This window comes from Carassius auratus, chromosome 42, assembly GCF_003368295.1.
Source record: "Carassius auratus strain Wakin chromosome 42, ASM336829v1, whole genome shotgun sequence".
In the NCBI taxonomy this organism is placed as follows: Eukaryota; Metazoa; Chordata; class Actinopteri; order Cypriniformes; family Cyprinidae; genus Carassius; species Carassius auratus.
The window spans coordinates 5,427,389-5,447,256 of NC_039284.1; the positions used below are offsets into that span (position 1 = coordinate 5,427,389).

At 36.4% G+C, this 19,868-nt stretch overlaps 1 protein-coding gene and 1 long non-coding RNA gene across 4 annotated transcripts in view; one reads left to right on the forward strand and one right to left on the reverse strand.

Moving 5' to 3' along the window:
• The window catches only part of LOC113060465 (sodium/potassium/calcium exchanger 4-like), a 51,048-nt gene that overhangs the window by 26,315 nt on the left and 4,865 nt on the right, over positions 1 to 19,868 (forward strand). For 2 of the 3 annotated variants that reach the window (XM_026229392.1, XM_026229393.1), the window contains exons 3-11: positions 13,822 to 13,898; positions 14,183 to 14,257; positions 15,690 to 15,774; positions 15,862 to 15,965; positions 16,474 to 16,548; positions 17,165 to 17,190; positions 17,273 to 17,326; positions 18,242 to 18,384; positions 19,401 to 19,570. In XM_026229392.1, the coding sequence (XP_026085177.1) occupies positions 13,822 to 13,898; positions 14,183 to 14,257; positions 15,690 to 15,774; positions 15,862 to 15,965; positions 16,474 to 16,548; positions 17,165 to 17,190; positions 17,273 to 17,326; positions 18,242 to 18,384; positions 19,401 to 19,570 (809 nt within the window). The remainder of the gene's footprint in view (positions 1 to 13,821; positions 13,899 to 14,182; positions 14,258 to 15,689; positions 15,775 to 15,861; positions 15,966 to 16,473; positions 16,549 to 17,164; positions 17,191 to 17,272; positions 17,327 to 18,241; positions 18,385 to 19,400; positions 19,571 to 19,868) is intronic. The other variant, XM_026229394.1, reaches the window with a different exon arrangement.
• LOC113060467 (uncharacterized) lies at positions 3,168 to 4,385 on the reverse strand. Its single transcript, XR_003278256.1, has 4 exons — positions 4,333 to 4,385; positions 4,135 to 4,199; positions 3,820 to 4,032; positions 3,168 to 3,731 (listed from the first exon to the last, which is right to left on the reverse strand). It is a non-coding gene; the product is annotated as an uncharacterized LOC113060467 (long non-coding RNA).

A 19,868-nucleotide genomic window follows, 5' to 3' on the forward strand; every position in this document is an offset into this window, starting at 1 on the left:
TGAACACATCTGTCTTAGAAGCAAGAGAATGGAAATCCTAGTTTAACTTTTCAAGTGCTACACATCAGATCTTCAATGAATTTGGGCAATCAGATCACTTAAAGTTGTTCACACAAAGACCAATAACTATAATGAGAAGTATTTTAGCATCCACACCAACAGACAGTACTGTACAATTACTGCTATGCACACTGCAGTTACAGTATGTTGTATTCTGCCATTTGTTGTTGTCAGTGTTTTTGTTGTTCATAATGTGATAAATTATCTTTGTTTCTTCTTGCAGGATTTCTCACAGATTACTTAATCATTCTTCATCAGCTCTTCACAATATCAGCCCATTCAAAAGCTTCCAGATCTTCCTCTCTTGTGTGACACATCTGCTCTCAGTCCTTTACTGCCAACCTCCAGTCTTAGCATTTCTGCTTGTATTCATTTTTCCTCTACATTCATCACTCCAATCTCTACTATAAGCACTCCTGTATATATATATATATATATATATATATATATATATATATATATATATATATATATATATATACACATAATAATAATTATTATTATTAACCATTTATTTGTTTTGCATTTATTCACAATAGAAGCAAACAATGATTACAGGATATATGTTTTTAAAGGTGATAATTGTAAAATATTGGAGCATTGTTCTTAATCATTTTTGCCTATTTGGTTGATAAAGGGAAGAAAACAATATATTTTCAACTGTAGCCTTGATTATTCTTTGGCATCTTTTGTCAGGATTTCTGTAAACAAATTCCCTTTTTATTTTTGAATATTAAACTTATGTTTTTTGAAGGGAGTTTCTGTTGCAATTTTGTTTGTTTGTTTTCACTTAGTTACCTCTATGCATTTTTTTTTTTTTTTATCAACTTTTCTTTTTTTTTCATAGTGGAATAAACTGGAGAGAGACTGTTCTGGGCACTATGTTTATCTGCGAAAAGTTTGACATATCAATAAACACTGTAAAATGACTAGACAATGAGTGATTGATGTCATGATGTTTGTTTGTTTGTTTTCTATTCCTATAGTTCAACTGGTGGATCTAAGAATGGCAAGTTTTTAGGGTCCATTTCCATGAAACGTAGATGTGATAAATTGTTTACCTTTAATACACTATAAATACATTGTAAATATTACAGAAGGAAATTTGAGTAGTAGAAAAATATTGTGTTTAAATAATCTTCAGATGTGTTTTTTTTTTAAGCAAATGAAACATTTTGACATTTATTTTTCACACAGTATATGCAAACTTTTGAGTTTAAGTACTGTACACTAATATTAGTGTAAACAATGTAGCCTATTCAATACAATGGGAATCATTATACCTTCGTTAAAACACAAAACAAAAAAACACCTTTAATCAACGTATTTCTTGCTGCATCAGGGTAACTGCGGCTTCTGTCCATTCACTACAGGAACCCGGAAGCTCCCGGCATAAATGACCATATATGTACAAGTTAGTGTGACGCCTCTGCTCAACTGGGTTGCCATTGGCTTTGACGTTCCCTTGGCTCTCGCAGAACTCGCTGTGATTGGACTATCTTTTAACCCAAATTATAAACCGCTTAATGTTGCAAAGTCCGTTTGACTGTAATGATTACGTCAGTAACACCTTCAGTTAACAATGCAGTGTTGCTATGTCGTGAGAAATTACCTCTTTACCGAAATCGTAACCCTAACCCTAAGCACAACTCCAATAAACTCCAAATACCAGCGCTAATATTACTCGCGTTCAAACGATAGAATGGCAGAGGCTTATGGGTAATGTAGTTTAAAATGTTTAATAATTAAAAAAATGGGAAAATGCAATCTTGTTTAACAAAGGGTAATCTAAACATGTTCATTGTGTAAACATTAATGACATATTTAAGAGGCAGGCTGAAATTCGATATTTTACTAAGTGCACTTTTTTAAACACCTTTATACCACCTTTCCATATATGATTGAAAACTCTGTCCAACATTATTAAATTAGCATAGCATAAGGAGTTGTCCTGCCAATTTTTTATTTGACACTATAATCAGACTTTGATTTACAGCCATTTGAAATTTACATTTTTTTGCTCTTCTAGGGGACTCTACTGGGCCCTTGAAGATGGAAGGGCAGTAAAACATACACATACCTTTTCTCATCATGGACAACAGACTGTGCTGAGTCATAATTTTTAAGTTTTTCTTTTCAACAAATTGCCAATATGTAAGTTGTAAGTCATGTTTATCTTAGAATAAGAATAGAACCATAAAAATATACATCAGTGCCCATTTGGAATAGGCTCCAAATATTGAATTATATCAGGTGCAAGGATACAGTATTGAAAGTAAACAAAGACACCAATTTAAACAACCAATACATACTGTGACACTTCATTGTACTTTCACAGTGTCAATGTGTCATTCAGTAAGACAAGGTACAGAGAGTGTGTAGTTTATAGTGCAAAGCCATACAATTCATGCAATGCAAAGAATCATAATATTAAGAGCTAATTTGTGTCTCTGTGTAAAATACTCCTCATATTTGTCCTCCTCGGGTACTAAACATCAGTAATGTGCATGCTCATCTTGCTTATTATACAGTACTGGATTCATGTTGATCTTTCCCTTGTCCATCACCTTCAGTTGTACATGAAATTCCTGCAGCATTATAGTCCATGCAGTATCTTCTAATGCAGCTTTCAGCCTGCCTTTCATCTAACTGAATGTCATTAATGTAACCAAATGTTCATTTCTTAATTAAAACATTTAACTATTGTTTACAAAATTAAATGGTGTATTTACCAAACACCATTCTTAATATAGAATATTCACCCTACTTTATTATCCAACACCATGTGCAGTACTTTACTGGAGGATACAACATAAAGACAACTAAAGTAGTGTATTAAGACAAATGATATACAATTTTTAACAATATTAAAAATGGGTTATGTTAAAACCATGTTTTTCTAATCAGATGAAACCATGCAAATGCATGCATGGTGAAATATCTTGAGCCCCAAAGAATCACATCAAGTTTTTAGAGCTCTCCTGCTTTTCTTCCTCTTCTTGCTTGTCCATGTCCTGGACATATCATAATCTTCCATGTCATACTTTTTTTTTTGCAGTTGTTATGCAGCACCCTACAGCACAACTGATGAACAAAAGACATGTAACTAATTTAAATCAAATATCTTTATTGTCACAATACAATGAACACAAGTATACAGGTGATGAAAGTCTTGGGTGCAGACTGCAGCGTGACAGTATGGATGACAAATGAATTAATTCATGAATATATATGAAATACAAATTCTGAATATATATATATATGCAACACACATTTATAAGGGACTCAATTCAGGTAGATAACAATATATGTTAAAAATTATGCTATACAAAGGGCATGAATTGAAAACAATAATAATCACAGTACACATACATCTCTGCAGTAAAGCACGGTATGAATTAGTGCAAACAGAATGTCAGGGTGCATAATAATATTGAGTCCAGTCAGCATAACTGATAAGAGTGCAGGGCATATGAGGTTGGTGGGGTGTGTATGGTTTTACTGGTATGAGTTCAGTTCAGTCTGATTGCCTGTGAAAGGAACTTGTCTCACTGTCTGCTGGTGTAGGTTCTGTGATAACGCATGCCTGATGGTAACAGTGAGAGCAATCCATGGCTCGGCTGGCTGGAGTCTCTGACGGTCCTCCTCACACTCCACCTGGTCTAGATGTCCTGGAGGGCCAAAACATGTATTTAGGTTATAGTAAATCAATAAACAATATATAGTATTTTTATTTATAATTGTTGCACTGGACTTAACATTGATTCTTGTTGGGGATATTGGCCAAAAGAATCCCACCACAACTAGCTCTCGTTGTTTAGCTGTGATGTTTACTTTTACAGGCCGTAACATCTGAGCTGTCGCAGTAGAGCGGTTTGTGAATGCAGTCTTCACAGAAGATAACTGATGGGTTCAGGTAGCAGTGATGCACTCGGTGGCCATTCAATTGATATCTTCATCAACTGGCTTCATCTTAATTCAAACAAACAGACAAAACAATAAGTCAGCAATAACAGCAATAACCATTCTAGAGTAATAGTGTTGGTGAATACAGTTGCAGGTGTCAGTACTCACCATATTCAGTCATTTCCTTCCCAAACACCAGAGATGATGCACAGCTTATTTGCTCATTTTAGGAGCTATAAAAAAGATGTATATGTGAAAAACTATAACTGCGGACTTGAAAAGTCTTTTGAGAGATCAACATCAATGTTGTACCACACATAACTGTATTGAATTCAGACATACAAATTGAAATGTGAAACTTTTCACCTTTCTGTCTTTTCTTTTGGGGCACAAGAAGTCCATGTTCATTCCTCATTTCTTTAGGACTGGTTTGACTGATTTTCTTTGCGTTTCTGGTCTTCAGCTGTAAAACAAGAAAATATTTATTGACCCTATGTTTAATCATTATTGTTGTTTAAAAATATAAATAAAGCAGATATCATTATATACTTCAAGCACAAGTTCCTTGGCAACTCTAGTAGGCTCCTGAGTTCATCTGTACACATCAGATTCAACGTCTGAGAAAATGCCATCATGCAAACTCTCAGTTTCTGCCTTACAACAGAGCATAAAAGAATGTGTGAGTGAGGGAGTACAGCATGAAGATGAAGTGAAAAAGGCAGAGAAAGGCAGAATTTTGTGTATAAATTTAACAAAATGAGGGGAACATTTAAGAGATTAAGAGAAACAGTACTGTCTGTTGGTGTGGATGCTAAAATACTTCTCATTATAGTTATTGGTCTTTGTGTGAACAACTTTAAGTGATCTGATTGCCCAAATTCATTGAAGATCTGATGTGTAGCACTTGAAAAGTTAAACTAGGATTTCCATTCTCTTGCTTCTAAGACAGATGTGTTCAGTAACATCACCACAGAAAGAAAGGCAGACTATGAGGTGTGGACAGATATCATGTACTGTTGAAACAGGAAGAGGCGGCACCAATTTGTAAAGATTAATAAAGAATACAATGGACTTCATTTAAACTTCATGATATAAACACTCTTACAATGGGCACAATCTGATGGGAGCTGTGGTGATGGCCAATAACAGCAGGAGTAAAAGTTGTAGAATTTTGTACAAGTAAGCTTGTGCAATATAATATGATTATTGGATGAATTATTACTACTACAACATGCTCTTTGTTGAGTGTTCTTCCTGATGGGCTAAGTGAACCAAAATTTAAGATACATCAAATGCTGAGAAAAATGTATCTGACGTACCATTGGAAGTGTTTGCCTTTGCAGCTTTTGGTCTTCTTCATAAATGCACAAGATGGTCAAATTCAAATCTCGTGACAGGCCTTCCTGAAATATAAACATGTTGAGACAGTGTGTTAAAATGATCTGTGACCAAAATATTTGATTAACACATAATATAAGGATGCGTTCATTAAAGCAAATCAGTTATAACTAAGAGTCTTCAACATTACCTGTGAAGGGTTGATCCTTTGAAGGACTTGTTCAGCCCCCTTGACAGCTTCTTCAATATCAGCATTGGGAGCGTGGAGTTGAAGTTCCCTGTTAATTCTAGCAGAGCGAGAGAGAGAGAGAGAGAGAGAGAGATTTTACAAGAGATGGCTTCTTTAAAGATCTGCTGGATTACAGGTTGTTGTGGAGTATGTAATCCGACGTAACTGCAAGACAGAAAAAACACTGAATTACAATTACATCACAAAAAGATATTAAAGGCATGGCAAACTTAGTGGTTACTGTGCTTTACAAATAGTGTAGAGTAAAAACAGTTACTGTGGTAAAATCCTGGTAAGTGTTGTGGTTATTGTGTGTTAGTAACTAGAAATACCAGAGTAAAACTATGGTTACTATGGTAAACCCATAGTAAATGTTGTGGTTATTGTGTGTTAGTAAATACAAATACCAGAGTAAAACTATGGTTACTATGGTAAACCCATAGTAAATGTTGTGGTTATTGTGTGTTAGTAAATACAAATACCAGAGTAAAACTATGGTTACTATGGTAAACCCATAGTAAATGTCGTGGTTATTGTGTGTTAGTAACTAGAAATACCAGAGTAAAACTATGGTTACTATGGTAAACCCATAGTAAATGTTGTGGTTATTGTGTGTTAGTAAATACAAATACCAGAGTAAAACTATGGTTACTATGGTAAACCCATAGTAAATGTTGTGGTTATTGTGTGTTAGTAAATACAAATACCAGAGTAAAACTATGGTTACTATGGTAAACCCATAGTAAATGTTGTGGTTATTGTGTGTTAGTAACTAGAAATACCAGAGTAAAACTATGGTTACTATGGTAAACCCATAGTAAATGTTGTGGTTATTGTGTGTTAGTAAATACAAATACCAGAGTAAAACTATGGTTACTATGGTAAACCCATAGTAAATGTTGTGGTTATTGTGTGTTAGTAAATACAAATACCAGAGTAAAAATATGGTTACTATGGTAAACCCATAGTAAATGTTGTGGTTATTGTGTGTTAGTAACTAGAAATACCAGAGTAAAAATATGGTTACTATGGTAAACCCATAGTAAATGTTGTGGTTATTGTGTGTTAGTAACTACAAATACCAGAGTAAAACTATGGTTACTATGGTAAACCCATAGTAAATGTTGTGGTTATTGTGTGTTAGTAACTAGAAATACCAGAGTAAAACTATGGTTACTATGGTAAACCCATAGTAAATGTCGTGGTTATGTGCGTTACAAAGTCCAGAGTAAAACTACGGTTACAGTAGGAGAAGCATGGTAAATATGCTGTAGTTACTGTGTGTGTATTGGCTACACATGACGTGGTCAAGCAAAAGTTAGGCTAGTCTTGTAAAAATATGCTAAATGTGTGGACTTTTTACACGATCACGATTATCACGCGATATTGGGTTGGGTGCTTTGTTGTGCTTGTATTAGTCATGTCTAAAAGCTGAAGACCCATATGTCAAATCATAAATTTATTTAAAACTGCAACAGGTCTATAAACAGTACAGGTTAGCTTAGGCTAATGACAATGGTAGGCTAGCTGAGCAGCCCACTGACCCATAATTGGAGCATAAACTGCCCTTTAAAACACGGCCCTGTCTAACGTGATGCAGAAATACTGAAATAATTAAAACAATACGCTTAACCACGTGATATCATTACAAAAAGAAGAATAAAAAAATATATTTACCCTTGCTTACCTGTTTGAAGGTGTACGCGCATCAGGTGAACTGAACGAGCCTCGCTTGGTGACGTCACTGCCGCTGAAGATGATGCGTGTTATTTGGACGCATCTGCTCTCCACCGAAATTAATGGGAAGGATTGGCGTATCATATGCACGCAAAAATGGCATTTGGCGTATGCATTACACGCAAATAGAAAGTGTAAAGTCGTGTTATTTATACGCAGACTGATGAGAACGGGTTGCATGGAGAGAAAAAATATCTCCGAATGCTCCACGTGAAACTTTGGAATTCCGCCCTTTTTCTATCGTGTCTAATGATTTTGGTTAATATGCTCGAGGGAGAGAGAGAGAGAGAGAGAGAGAGAGAGAGAGAGAGAGAGAGAGAGAGAGAGAGAGAGAGAGAGAGAGAGCAAGACAGCGCTCGTGTAGTTTGAAGACTGTGAGTGCGTGAGCGCGTGTGAAACTTTGATGTTTCACCCTTTTTCTATCGTGTTTAATGATTTTGAGTAATATGCACAAGGGAGAGAGAGAGCAAAGAGCACTTGTGTTGTTTGAAAACTGTGAGTGTGCGCGCGCAGCCGGGGCTCTCTCACGTACGCGCCCTGTCAGGCATCACTCACCAATCAAATAAGGCTTTGACAGCCGCCAAAAAAAAAGATCAATGCAGAAAACCCCCTGAATTGGTTATATAACGTTGGATAGAATTTTGATCCGGCCACCGCGTATATTCAGCGCACATAAGGTAAACGTTTTGCAAACGTTTTGTAGACAAATAAAAACAGGTTGACAAATCGATGCGCACGTATTTTTTGCGTCGCCGTCATCGATGGCCTCGACGCGTTGTCCCAGCCCTAATCATTTATAAATATTTCTGCCTTGTATGGTGATTATAATCCACATCAGGTTATTTCAAGTTATTTCAAACACTCGCTGCTGACTGAATGTGAGTTTTGAGCTCACTTTTTTATACTAGTGTTATAGCTGTTAGCTTTATGAAATGATCCGCGACGCCGATGCTCTCCAGATGTGGAGAAACTCCATCTTTGATCATAACGACTCCTCTTGCCCCAGCTGGCCTGCTTTGACCTAAGGTTTTAATTGGGCCATTAATCCTGGGCCGTTGGCCCCAAGGAAGCACCAACGAGGCACAATAAAGCACCGGGAGTGACATTGGAAACGCGACTATACCTGGCACACACTAACACGCCCACTTTTGGCCCGATAGTGGAAATGTGGCTAATAAGTCCTATAGGCATGTATTTTGCATACAGTGGCATGCAAAAGTTTTGGAACCCCTTGCAGAATCTGTGAAAATGTGAACAGTTCTAAAGAGGTCAGTCATATGATGTCGCTTAAAAGACATTATTGTGTATTTGGCGTAATTAAATGTTTATGCGGTTTTAGGTTCAAAAAACCTTTTTTTTTTTTTTTTTTTCGTAATCATTTGGGTGGCTAATCTTCCCACATCGTGACATAGACATGTGGGAGCATGTTTAAACAAGGTGTTTTTGGAAGGTGTGGATGAGTCTAAACTTTTATAAAGGGGTTATATTATGGGTTTGAGACTTTATTCTTTACAACTTTAGGGATCTTATCTATTCACGAACAGCTTGTAACACTCCAAAGAGAAAGGAAAACTTAAAAGTCATATCATATGACCCCTTTAACCTGTTAACTAGACCCCCCATTATGGGACCCACAGCTGAAAATGCCCTACCTAATTAAAAATTTTAACAGTTCCTGACTTATGTTTGTTACACACATAATTTTGGTGTCTTTGGAAAGAAGACCCTTTGGGCTTTACTTTTTAACAACCAGATTTGATTTGATTTTACCATACTGAATTGTTTTTTAATTTGATATGAAAATACATAAAATCAGTCCTGGAGCAATCTAGAAAAAATATATTTCAAGTCTAAAGAAGATACCATGAAACATGAGATTCCTGTAACCATTTTTCTGAGACTACCCAACCCCCCCACCCCAAATATTTAAATATTTACCAACTGTATTGAAGGATTCTACAAACTATTTTAGTCATTAAACCTACCACTGCATAGTTTTTAAATTATAAAACAATAGAAAGAAACTTAGACATCATATAAGTGATTTATTTGTGCACTAGAAAAATACAATAAGAATAATTTGAGTAAGAAAAATAAATAAATAAAATAAAAAAGATTTAACTTTATATGCCAATTACAGAACATCCTGAGATAGCTAGAAATGCAACATTTACAATGATTTCTGTTCATATAGCCAATTATTACGTGCTGATGTGCTGATGGCCAGTTATAGAGATGGTAATACTACAAATGCCAAAAGTCAATAAATCACAGTCCATTCGTATAGATGGCGTTCACATAGATAGCTGTGATTACACAGTAATAATGAGATTGTTTGCACTCAAACAGATGGTAATCATGCAGATACATTCACATTCAACATAAAACACACTCACACATATGAAAACTGTTGAAAAATATAACTAACAAAGAAAAAAGCGATCGCTAAGTTCCGCCTCCATTAGCTGACAGGTGCATCAGAGCACGTCATGAGGGAGCGCCAAAATTCCGCCTATCTTTCACTTTTTTCTCTTTCTGTTTGTGACACTGTACGCTGCAAAACCATACCGTTTATGGAATTTTCATCCATATTACAACGTTATTGCTTCGTTGGACTAAACATGCTCCATGAGATGTCATTCAGTGGACCCTTACCTTTTTAACTGATCTGGGATTTACAGCTGTGGATGTGTTTATGACTCGCTATTACAATGAATCTGGTATGTAATGCGTTTTCATTCTTTATGTTTTGATGTGCTTACACAAATCTAGCAAGTAAATTCTTTATAAGCTTTCCATTGAAAAACAGCGATCTGTCGTCAATGCTTGAGGTTTAGATCTTTATAATGATATAGTGTAACAATATAAAAACTTCACAATCATTGGGAAGAAGGAGACGGGAACCAGCAGACATTCAAATGAACTTTAATAACCAAAATAACCACAAACAGCACGACAGCCCTCGTGGGCAATTGTCGCGCACAAACAAAAACCAAACACAAAATAAAGCCCAGGCCTGGTCCTCTCTCGTCATTCACTGTCGTCGCTCCTCTATTGTATCCTTCCGATCTCCTCCGTGGGACTCGAGGCCGGTGGGTCGAGGAGGTGTCACTCATTTCCGATCACTCCACCGGCCTCACTCTCAGCCCCGCCCCACTCGTCAAGATTAAATTTGTCCCGTTTCATTTAATCTATTCGTAATCATTGACATGTGCAAACAAGGGGAGTTCAGGACGCTGGCGTCGGGCTGCAGGTTAAGAGGTTTTAACAAAATAAGAGGGATCATACAAAATGCATGTTATTATTTTTTTATTACTGTCCATAGTAATATGTTTTAAATTAAATGTCTACATTTAGTCCACAAGAAGAAATAGCTGAAATTATTAAAATAACCCCATTCAGAATTTGACAACCCTTGGTTCTTAATACTGGATGATTCACATGTGTAAACAGGCCTAAACTCTTATATTTTGTGGTGTTTTATAGACACCATAGTAAATCCAAAAGGCTGTTTGATAATATCTTAATACCCTTTGACTTTCTTTTCTGTGACAAGCAATTTACATGTGGCTATATTTTTCTTGCTGGGGACAGATGAGAGACAACTGTGACAAAAGGTACAAACATTTATTGCTCATTGACACTCGATAATGCAGTGTATTATATAGTTAAAACCATAGGGAAGTAAGATTTAAACCAATATATTATGCTATTCCGTACACATCCCACTTTGTTTTTTTCTAGCTCAGCTTAGTATATTCAACTGTGAGGCACTGATCCTGCCACGTGTGTTCATATCAGAACAGACTCTGATGGATAAGGTCATAAGATGACAAGACACAACAAATCTTATACTCTCTCACTCTACCTGAGGTGCTTCTCCACAGAAGCCCAGATTATACGCTGTTCATACAGCAGATACAAACCCAAAGTACATACATGCTTGGTTTGTATGTTGTTCATGATTTGTTTGCAGACAACGACAAAGCCTTCACCTGAAAATACTGTCATGATGCCCACAGAGGCAGAGAGAGTTTGTTTTTAATGGTACAATCATTAATAATTGATGGAGTGTGCCGGAGCTACTAAGGACTTTAATGGATTTACCTGCAAGAGACTGCGATGCTTCGAACAAGTGCATCAACCTGGAGAAAAACAACGTCCAATGTCAACAAACAGTAGGTCCTGCTGAATACCACATGATGTCCTGTCCTCCAGAAGCAGCGCTTCTGGAAAATTCTTTCATCATGCATATCGGCTAAAACGTAATCACATTTACTCATGTTTTATACATGTTTTTCATAAATCGAATATGTTCTCACGTGTCTAGCATTCTCACGTGTCTGCATTTCCATGTGTATGGTATTTGATGAGCTTTCTGTATATATGCTGATTAATGTTTATATATATAAATGAAAGTCTAAATTAAATCTGTTTATCACGTAAAATTACTTTGCCTCTTCAAAAGACTTGTTCATCTTATTTAGTTTTCGATGAATGAAACTTTGGGTTGCATGGACTTTTAATGAATATAGTATGGCTCTAGCAACCCCAAAGTCAAGGTCAGATTCCCAAGGAATACATAAACTGAAAAAATATATATATGAAAGCAGTGTAAACTGCTTTGGATGAAGGTGTCTGCTCAGTGAATGTAAATGAATGGACAAAAATTATAATAGAATGTTAAAAAAAAAGAAATAATTAAAATGTTTTGATATGAATGAGAGAGAGAGTATCCCTTAAAATTCTGTTATCATTTACTCAACCATATGTCATTCCAATGAATAAAAATAATAGAAAACTGTATTTTGGACCCCATTTACTTTAGTTGTCTGTTTCATTGTCTGAAATAAATAAATAAATAAAAATTGTTAAAACCTTTTCAAATTGTCATCTGTTTTGTCCCACCCATTTTATGATACTTGAAATCATGTAGCTTATTGAGGAAAGGTGTCCTTTAATTTTTTTAAGGATATTTGGTGGATTAAATCGTATATTGGCTAAATTATCTAGGCTTGCATTGAAGGAAAGCGGGACCTGAGCCATGTTTATGAAAGAGAATAGACCCTTTGATTCTGACCACCTTTTTCCCATCTGCCCCAGTGAAATTAACCTTATCAGTAGTACCAAGCAGTTTGGTTCTTATATGTGGATTCTTTGACACTAGTCCGTGAATGTGTATTTTGTTTCTGGGTGTGTGGTATTCTGTGGATGACACTCAGTATGTCTGCTTGTGCTCTGTGGCTTCTCTCAGGAGATGACCTTGAGGCTGTCCTCTCCTCCTTCTCATGTGTTATGGGAGGGGCGAGCTGTGGGAAGGGAAATGTGATCGGGGCACCAGCAGCTCTCTTCCGCTTGATGGTTAAGACCTTTAGCAATTCTTCGTTTTTCTCAACACTTCAGATAACAGCCATGGAAATTATGCTGGTGGTTGTGATGATAAAACATCACGGCACAATTGCTGTCATTTAAAACAGATCGCTTCTTATTGCGAAAAGCTATTAGTGTCATGAGTTTTAATGAACTTTTCAGACAGAAATGAGTCTGCAGAAGAAGATTAAGCAGTTTTTGATGCTTTTACACAGCAGATGCTTCCGTTAGCAGGATTTGCTCTAAAGGACAGTAATAGAAGCAGAAAAGTAAGTTTTACATTTAAAGGAGGGTACCGGGCCATATTTAGGGCTTGGAATATTAAGACTTGGGGGTGGGCAAGTCTCCACCTGAAAGTGTCAGAAATCCTCATTAGCTTTAGAGTGGATGGTGACTGTATAGATTATGCCATGATGTTGATTTATATTGTACGCTTCATTAGTGTGGCACTGAGAGGCAGCATCTTGTGTCATTGGGGATTATTTGACCTACAGGGCTGCCCAGGTCACAAACAGGGCTGCCGTGACAGAATGTACTGGCGTGTGACCTACCCCGCCATGTGTTGGTTGGGGTTTTGACGTTTAGTGAGATTGCACTAACAGAAGGCCTTTGGATAACCCAGTTTTAAAGGAATGTTCTGGGTTCCATATGAAGCTCTGTCAATAGCATTTTTGGCATAATATCAGTCATCACAGAAAAGGATTTAGGACTCATCACTTCACTTTTTGTCAAATACAAAAAAATCACAGTTAAGGTGAGACATTTACAGTTTAAGTACACTTGTGTTATAGTGCAGATGACCCTAAAAAGCATAAAAGACCATATAAGAACAATTTATTTTAACTTTGAAATATGAACAAAAGAAAATCTCCTTTCCTATAACTAAATTGAGTGTATACTTGGCTGTGATGAATGTCAGAGTGTGAAATAATAATAAGTGCCATCCCATGCACTGGTTTGATCATGTGTACTACATATAGAAAGCATTTTTCCTGCATTATGATGAAGTCGCTTGTCCCTAGGGCATGATTTATATTTTGTTGCCAACACATTCCAGTCGTTCTTTGGAATCTCATGTGGATCTGGTTTTATGGAGTGTACCACCTTTTTTATCTGGATAATTTTTATGGAAAGTGACAACTTGCGCCAAAGTGACTTTTTATTTCTCATTTTCAATGCAGCCATCCACGAGTTCCCTGAGGATATATTCACCAACAGACAGCGTGCGCAAGGAGCTGTACTGCTACACATATTTGGGGTAGGAGAACTTCAATTCTGTGCACGTCAATCAACATGTAGCCTTGCTCACTAGTTGACCTTGCCATCCATGATAAATGGTGCTTGTCTGAGAATTTTATTGCAATTATAAATAGTTTGTCAGTTCTCGTCATCATTTATGAGTTCGCCATTAGGTTCACAGTGCTGAAACCACCCTGTCAACAACTGCTTAAAGAACTGAAGACCATTTAGACATGCAACTTATTATTTCTGCACATCAAGCCCATTATGGTGCATTTCTTTCTTGTCTTTCTTCCATTTCAGGCTCTATATATGTTTCTGGCCCTTGCTATTGTCTGTGATGACTACTTTGTGACCACTCTAGAGAAGATCTGTGAGGTGAGAATAAATGCTCATGAACAGTTCCCAGAATCACTTCAACCTGTCCGTCTAAACCCAGAGTTTCCAACACCTTCCTGTAATGCTGGGTACTGGATCATGTAATACTAATATTCAACACTATTAGGTATAGGTAAGGGTGGTTTGTTTAAGTTATTTTTTATTTTATTTAAACTTAATATTAAAAAAAAGGCAGTGCTTTTAAGGGGATTAAATTAGAGATGCCATTTCTCAGGTTTTAGCATGATGCTGTGTTTCATTTATCAAAGCACTGTCTTTGTGATGGTGACTGTTACTGTTTTAGCTCCTTTAAGGACCAAAAAAACATTGAAATGTTTGGAGTCAGCAAGTTTTTTTTTTTTTGGAGGGGGGGGGGAGTTGGGTGCTAAACGTCTGATGCCTATGGGATACAAAAGAGGAAAACACTTCAGGAGTGTTGAAGTCATCATCGGATTGGATGAATTCTATAGGATTTTCGGGAGACGTGTGTTACGCATTCTTTAACATTCGTTACAACGAGCGCTCATCAGGATCAACTAAACACAGGAGTTTCTAAAGTATGCAAAATATTTAACGTTTGCGGTATAGAATATTCTGCACCAAAACGTGATGCTGAATGCAGTCTGTGTTCTTCTGACTATTTTGTAGTAAGTAACGAATATATTTAAGGGAAATGTATCGGAGTAAAAGTATACATTTTAATCAGGAAATGTAGTGGAGTAAAAGTAAAAGTTGTGTGAAATATAAAAACTCAAGTAAAGTACAGATACACCCAAAAAATACTTAAGTACTGTAAGTATTTTTTATTTGTTACATTGCACCACTGATGTATGTAAAAGGAATACTGCTCTAAATAGCACCTCATTTATGTTTTGTGTTCGCAAAACCAAATGATATTCCACTTTTGTTCATATAGCAGTTCTTTTAACTGAAAAAATGCACAGTATACTACTTTTGAATGCATTATTAGTTTTGCAAATAATAATGTGATTAATTGCGATTAATCCCAGACAATCATGTGTTAATTAAAAAAAAAAAATTGTTGTCCAGCACTACAAAAAATCCATCTATTCATCAAAGATTCCTGAAAAATAGTTTTACACAAAAACTGTTTTCAACTGATATTAATACTTTTCTGTTTTGAGTAGCAAATAAAAAAAAATGATTTTTTCAAAAATCAGTTTTTCATCTCAGCGATAAATTACTATTGAAAAATATTAAAATATAAAACCGTTATCTACATGCTGCTCTTTTCCAGTTTATAGTATAAAAAAGAAATGACGAAAATCATTGCGAACTGTTCTTTTAAGAGCTGCTAGTCATACGGATAATCCACTTACAGTTTTGCACATCTCCGGGATCTATTTAGACCTTTTAATTATTGCCTCTGCACATCCTTTGTGTGATTCTGTATGTTCATCCCATCCATCAGAAACTGCACATGAGTGAAGATGTAGCAGGAGCGACCTTCATGGCAGCTGGAAGCTCCGCCCCCGAGCTGTTTGCCTCTATAATTGGTAAGCCACACATACAGGTGCTTGTATGTGCATTAGTCATGTGTTAACAGATGCTGTGGATCAGAACCCTCTTGCTTTGTTTTGCAGGTGTGTTCATAACTCATGGAGACGTGGGGGTGGGTACCATAGTAGGTTCAGCCGTGTTCAACATCCTGTGCATCATCGGTGTGTGTGGGATATTTGCGGGGCAGGTGAGAAACTCTCTGTGCTCTATATTACAGCTAGCCTGCTTTGAAGCTGCTGCCACTTTTGACCTTTCCATGTTTTCATCTGGCAATTGCAACGTGGAAATTACTCTTCAAGCTTGCTTTTCCTCCTTTTACTCTCATTTCAAACAGTGGTTTCTTTTTTAAATATTCCATTTAAAATCAGAGCACACCTTTTTTGAGGCTTTTTCAGAATGATGAGCTTTGTAAAAGTCTAAGTTTCAGAAAGGCGGGGCATAGAGGAGAAACAATTTTGTACAGTATGTGGAAAAATAATGTTTTTTTGTTTTGTTTTTTTGAATTAAACCAAATACTCAAAAATAATGTTATTTTTAGCAACATCATATGACCCCTTTAAAAGCTCATTGCTGTGATATTTTTGTCTTTTGAGAAATAAAACATTTTTTGTTCATGGCTAATGGCATAACTTGAGGGTGCAGTACATTTAACACCCTTTTGTTACTAATTTTGTTGACTTCTGTTTTCTCTCTAGGTTGTTTTTCTCACCAAGTTTGCTGTGTTCAGAGACTCAATCTACTACATTTTATCCGTGGTTGCCCTTATTGCAGTAAGTGTCATTAATCTAATGAGCTCTGGTAATCAAGTGGCAAAACAAAGTAGGTTCTAGAAGTAAAAATTCCATTAACATTCTCTTAAAAGGAACTGATAATTAGCAGTAACATAAAAACAACCTATCAAGACAGATGTACCATGAGCTTTGAGGTTGTTAAACAATGGTTTAGAAGCTTTTATGAAGAAAAGTCAGTAATACTTGCAAAAGTTGCTGCCATTATGGAGTAAAGTATTTCTAAATGGACCAGTAACCACCAAGAACACTCTTTTTTGTGTTTTTGGTTTCAGATTTGATTGCAGTATTTGCAGTGCTCGTATAATAGACTTAAGTACACAGATATAAAGACAAATCCTTGTATCTTTGTCTCTCTCTCTCTCTCTTTTCAAAACAACAGCAACACGAAAATCTTTGAATCAAAGTTTGTTCATGTTGAGGCTCATCGGTTTGGTTCAAATCTTTATTAAACACCTTTTTTTAATATCTGTGAAGGAAATGCATGAAAAAGTACTTGGTTGTCACTGATAAGCTCTATAGATCGAGCATGTAGTAAAGACATGCACTGAAATTCACTCATTGAATACTCACACAGACTCTTATCTTTTTCTTCCAGTTTATTTATGATGAAAAGATTTTGTGGTAAGTGTACATCTGTATATACTTTATTCTGATTGGTTGAAGGCAGACACCTGATTGTCTTCCTCCTCCTCGGTCTCTGCAGGTGGGAGAGTCTAATACTGATTGTCATGTATGTTGGCTACATTATCATCATGAAGTGAGTCCACATTCATTTTGCATACTCATTTATTTAAACATCTGATTCTTTAAAATGAAACCATTGAGGCTTTTATTAAAGTATTTAAAATGTATATTTTTTGCATTATTATTATTTTTTTTTTATTATTCTTATTGGTGTGGTATTAATAGAATTGAATAAGGCTGCATTTAATAAGGCTGCATAATTATGGATGCCACAAAGCGGCAATTAATCATTAAAAAAGGTCCACTTACGTTATTCTGCATGGTTAATATGCCTGTTTTTCTTTGTACATGTTATCTTAAGGGTTTTTCCCATTATTTTAATTTTAGATTTAGTATAACATTGTAATGCCATTAATATTTTCACTTTTTTATCATTTAAAGAAGAAACCAATCCGATGTATAGTTGACATTTGAGGCTTAATATTATAGAAAAGCACTAAAAGTTTTTCAGTTAATGTTTTCAGCTTGCTAATTTTTCTATAAAGATATGGCATGCAGTTGCATCAAATAATGGTTTAAACATCATTCCGTGTAAATTGTGATAATCGTTATTAATAATCGCAATTATTATTTTTGTCATAAGCATGCAGCCTTAGAATTGAATATTACATTTTTGCTGGTTTCACTACAGTATAATGACTACTGAAATTACGGTAAAATGACAACATAGAACCAAATATTACTTCAATGAGCTGAATTAAGTTGTGGTTACAGTTACCGCTGTTTAGCAAATTGTCGTGGCAAAATCTAGTCATTTCAATAGGATTTTGTGTGATGAGCAAAATATTTTGTTCAAGTTGGTCATTTGTCATGTCGACCAACAGAAACCTTCTTGCCTTTTTTTATAACAGTAGACAAATTGACCTTTTTTGCGTGAGAAATATTTCACAATTTTGTATTTAGTTTAAATCAGTGTATTTTTGTTTAGGTTTAACACTAGCATCCAGAACTACTTTTCAGGAAAGGAAGACAAGGGAGTCGCCAATGGTAATTCGGTCATGAGCGAGATGGAGCATGGTAATGAATATGATTCGTTATGGGATGATCCATCATGGCCATTACTCAGACCAGGTATGGGTAACTAGACAGGCTTCCTCATGGGCTAGCAACTAACCCTCTGCTGCTTGAAACAAAGTCCGATTTTGTTCTCTTTCAATTAATTCAACTCTACTGTCTATATTTCTGCTGTTTGTAAAACCTATGCCAACAGCACTTACTGAAAGCGTAGCCATCTGACATCTCTTATGAGAGGCTGACACTTTGCTTCCTTTGCTGAATAACTGCAGTGCGCTTTCTGTTTCAGAGCGTGGTGTCCTGTAGTGCGGCTCTAACCGTTGTGCTGCGTGGTGGTCTCCATCACCCCACCGCTGAAGCCTGTCTGTTTAGCCTTACTAAATCTGCCCTGTCTCCGGTCTCATCCTGCAGTGCTCTGTGTGTGTGTGTGTGTGTGTGTGCGCACGTGTGTGTGTGTGTTCATGTCTTACTCCCAGTACCAGTTATACATCCTTACACTCATTTAAAAAATCTGTCATCGTGTCTGAATGCATTTTTTTTTTTTAGCATTTTTCTATTCATTAGCACTAAAAAAATGTACCTACAAATTGCATTTAACCAAGAATTTTCCTTTAATATCAGGAATATCTTTGGTCAGTGTGTTTGTCTATATGCAGTTATAAGTGTATTGGCAGAAGAGCTCGTCCTGTGGTGTCCAGCAGTAATCCGCGGGACGGTTGGGGATTTAATTTCTTGTCAGTTTTCTATGTGTCGATGGTTTCTGACAGTGTCCTGAGGCACTCAGAGGTGGGCCTACAGTCGGTCCCAGCAGGAATCAGTCTCTCACTGACAAACAGGACTTTAGATTGAGAATTGTGACATCCTTTTTCTTTTGAGTGTGTGTGTGTGTGTTTATGGTCCTGCTGGTTTCTGTGCGCATTTGTTGTGCGGATTTATTTATTTTTGGTCTCTTTGGGCAGGTTTGACAGTTATGTTGTGTGTGTTTTATGAACAAATACTGTTCATGCTGTGTGTATTGAGCATGAGTACAATGTATAGGTGCACTTACAAAAATATTTCCTCCGTGTCTGCAGTAAAGGCCAGTAAAGAGTACACTAGGGGCTCTGTTGTGATGGTGGATGAGATGATAAATTCAAGCCCTCCACATTATCGGTTCCCCGAGGCCGGACTCAGGGTCATGATCACCAACCACTTTGGTCCCAAGACACGTCTGCGCATGGCGAGCCGACTTATCATCAATGAGGTAAGAAAATACACCAGCTGAGTGAACAGTAATACATACAGATTTTTTGGTCTTTACATTGAAAGTCAATTGAGTTTGGTGTCGTTTTGAACCCTGCTGAGTTCCATTATATGGACAAAAACGCATTCCCTTCACAACCCAACTATCTAGAGAACTTTTTACAATGCATTCAATTCCTGATGGATAAAATTCGAATCCCCATCTTTCTCTTGGAAAATGCCACAATGCAAAAGTTAAATGGGTTGTGAACGCTGAATTCAACAGATTAGAGGTGCAGATGTGCTCAGCTATTGAACAA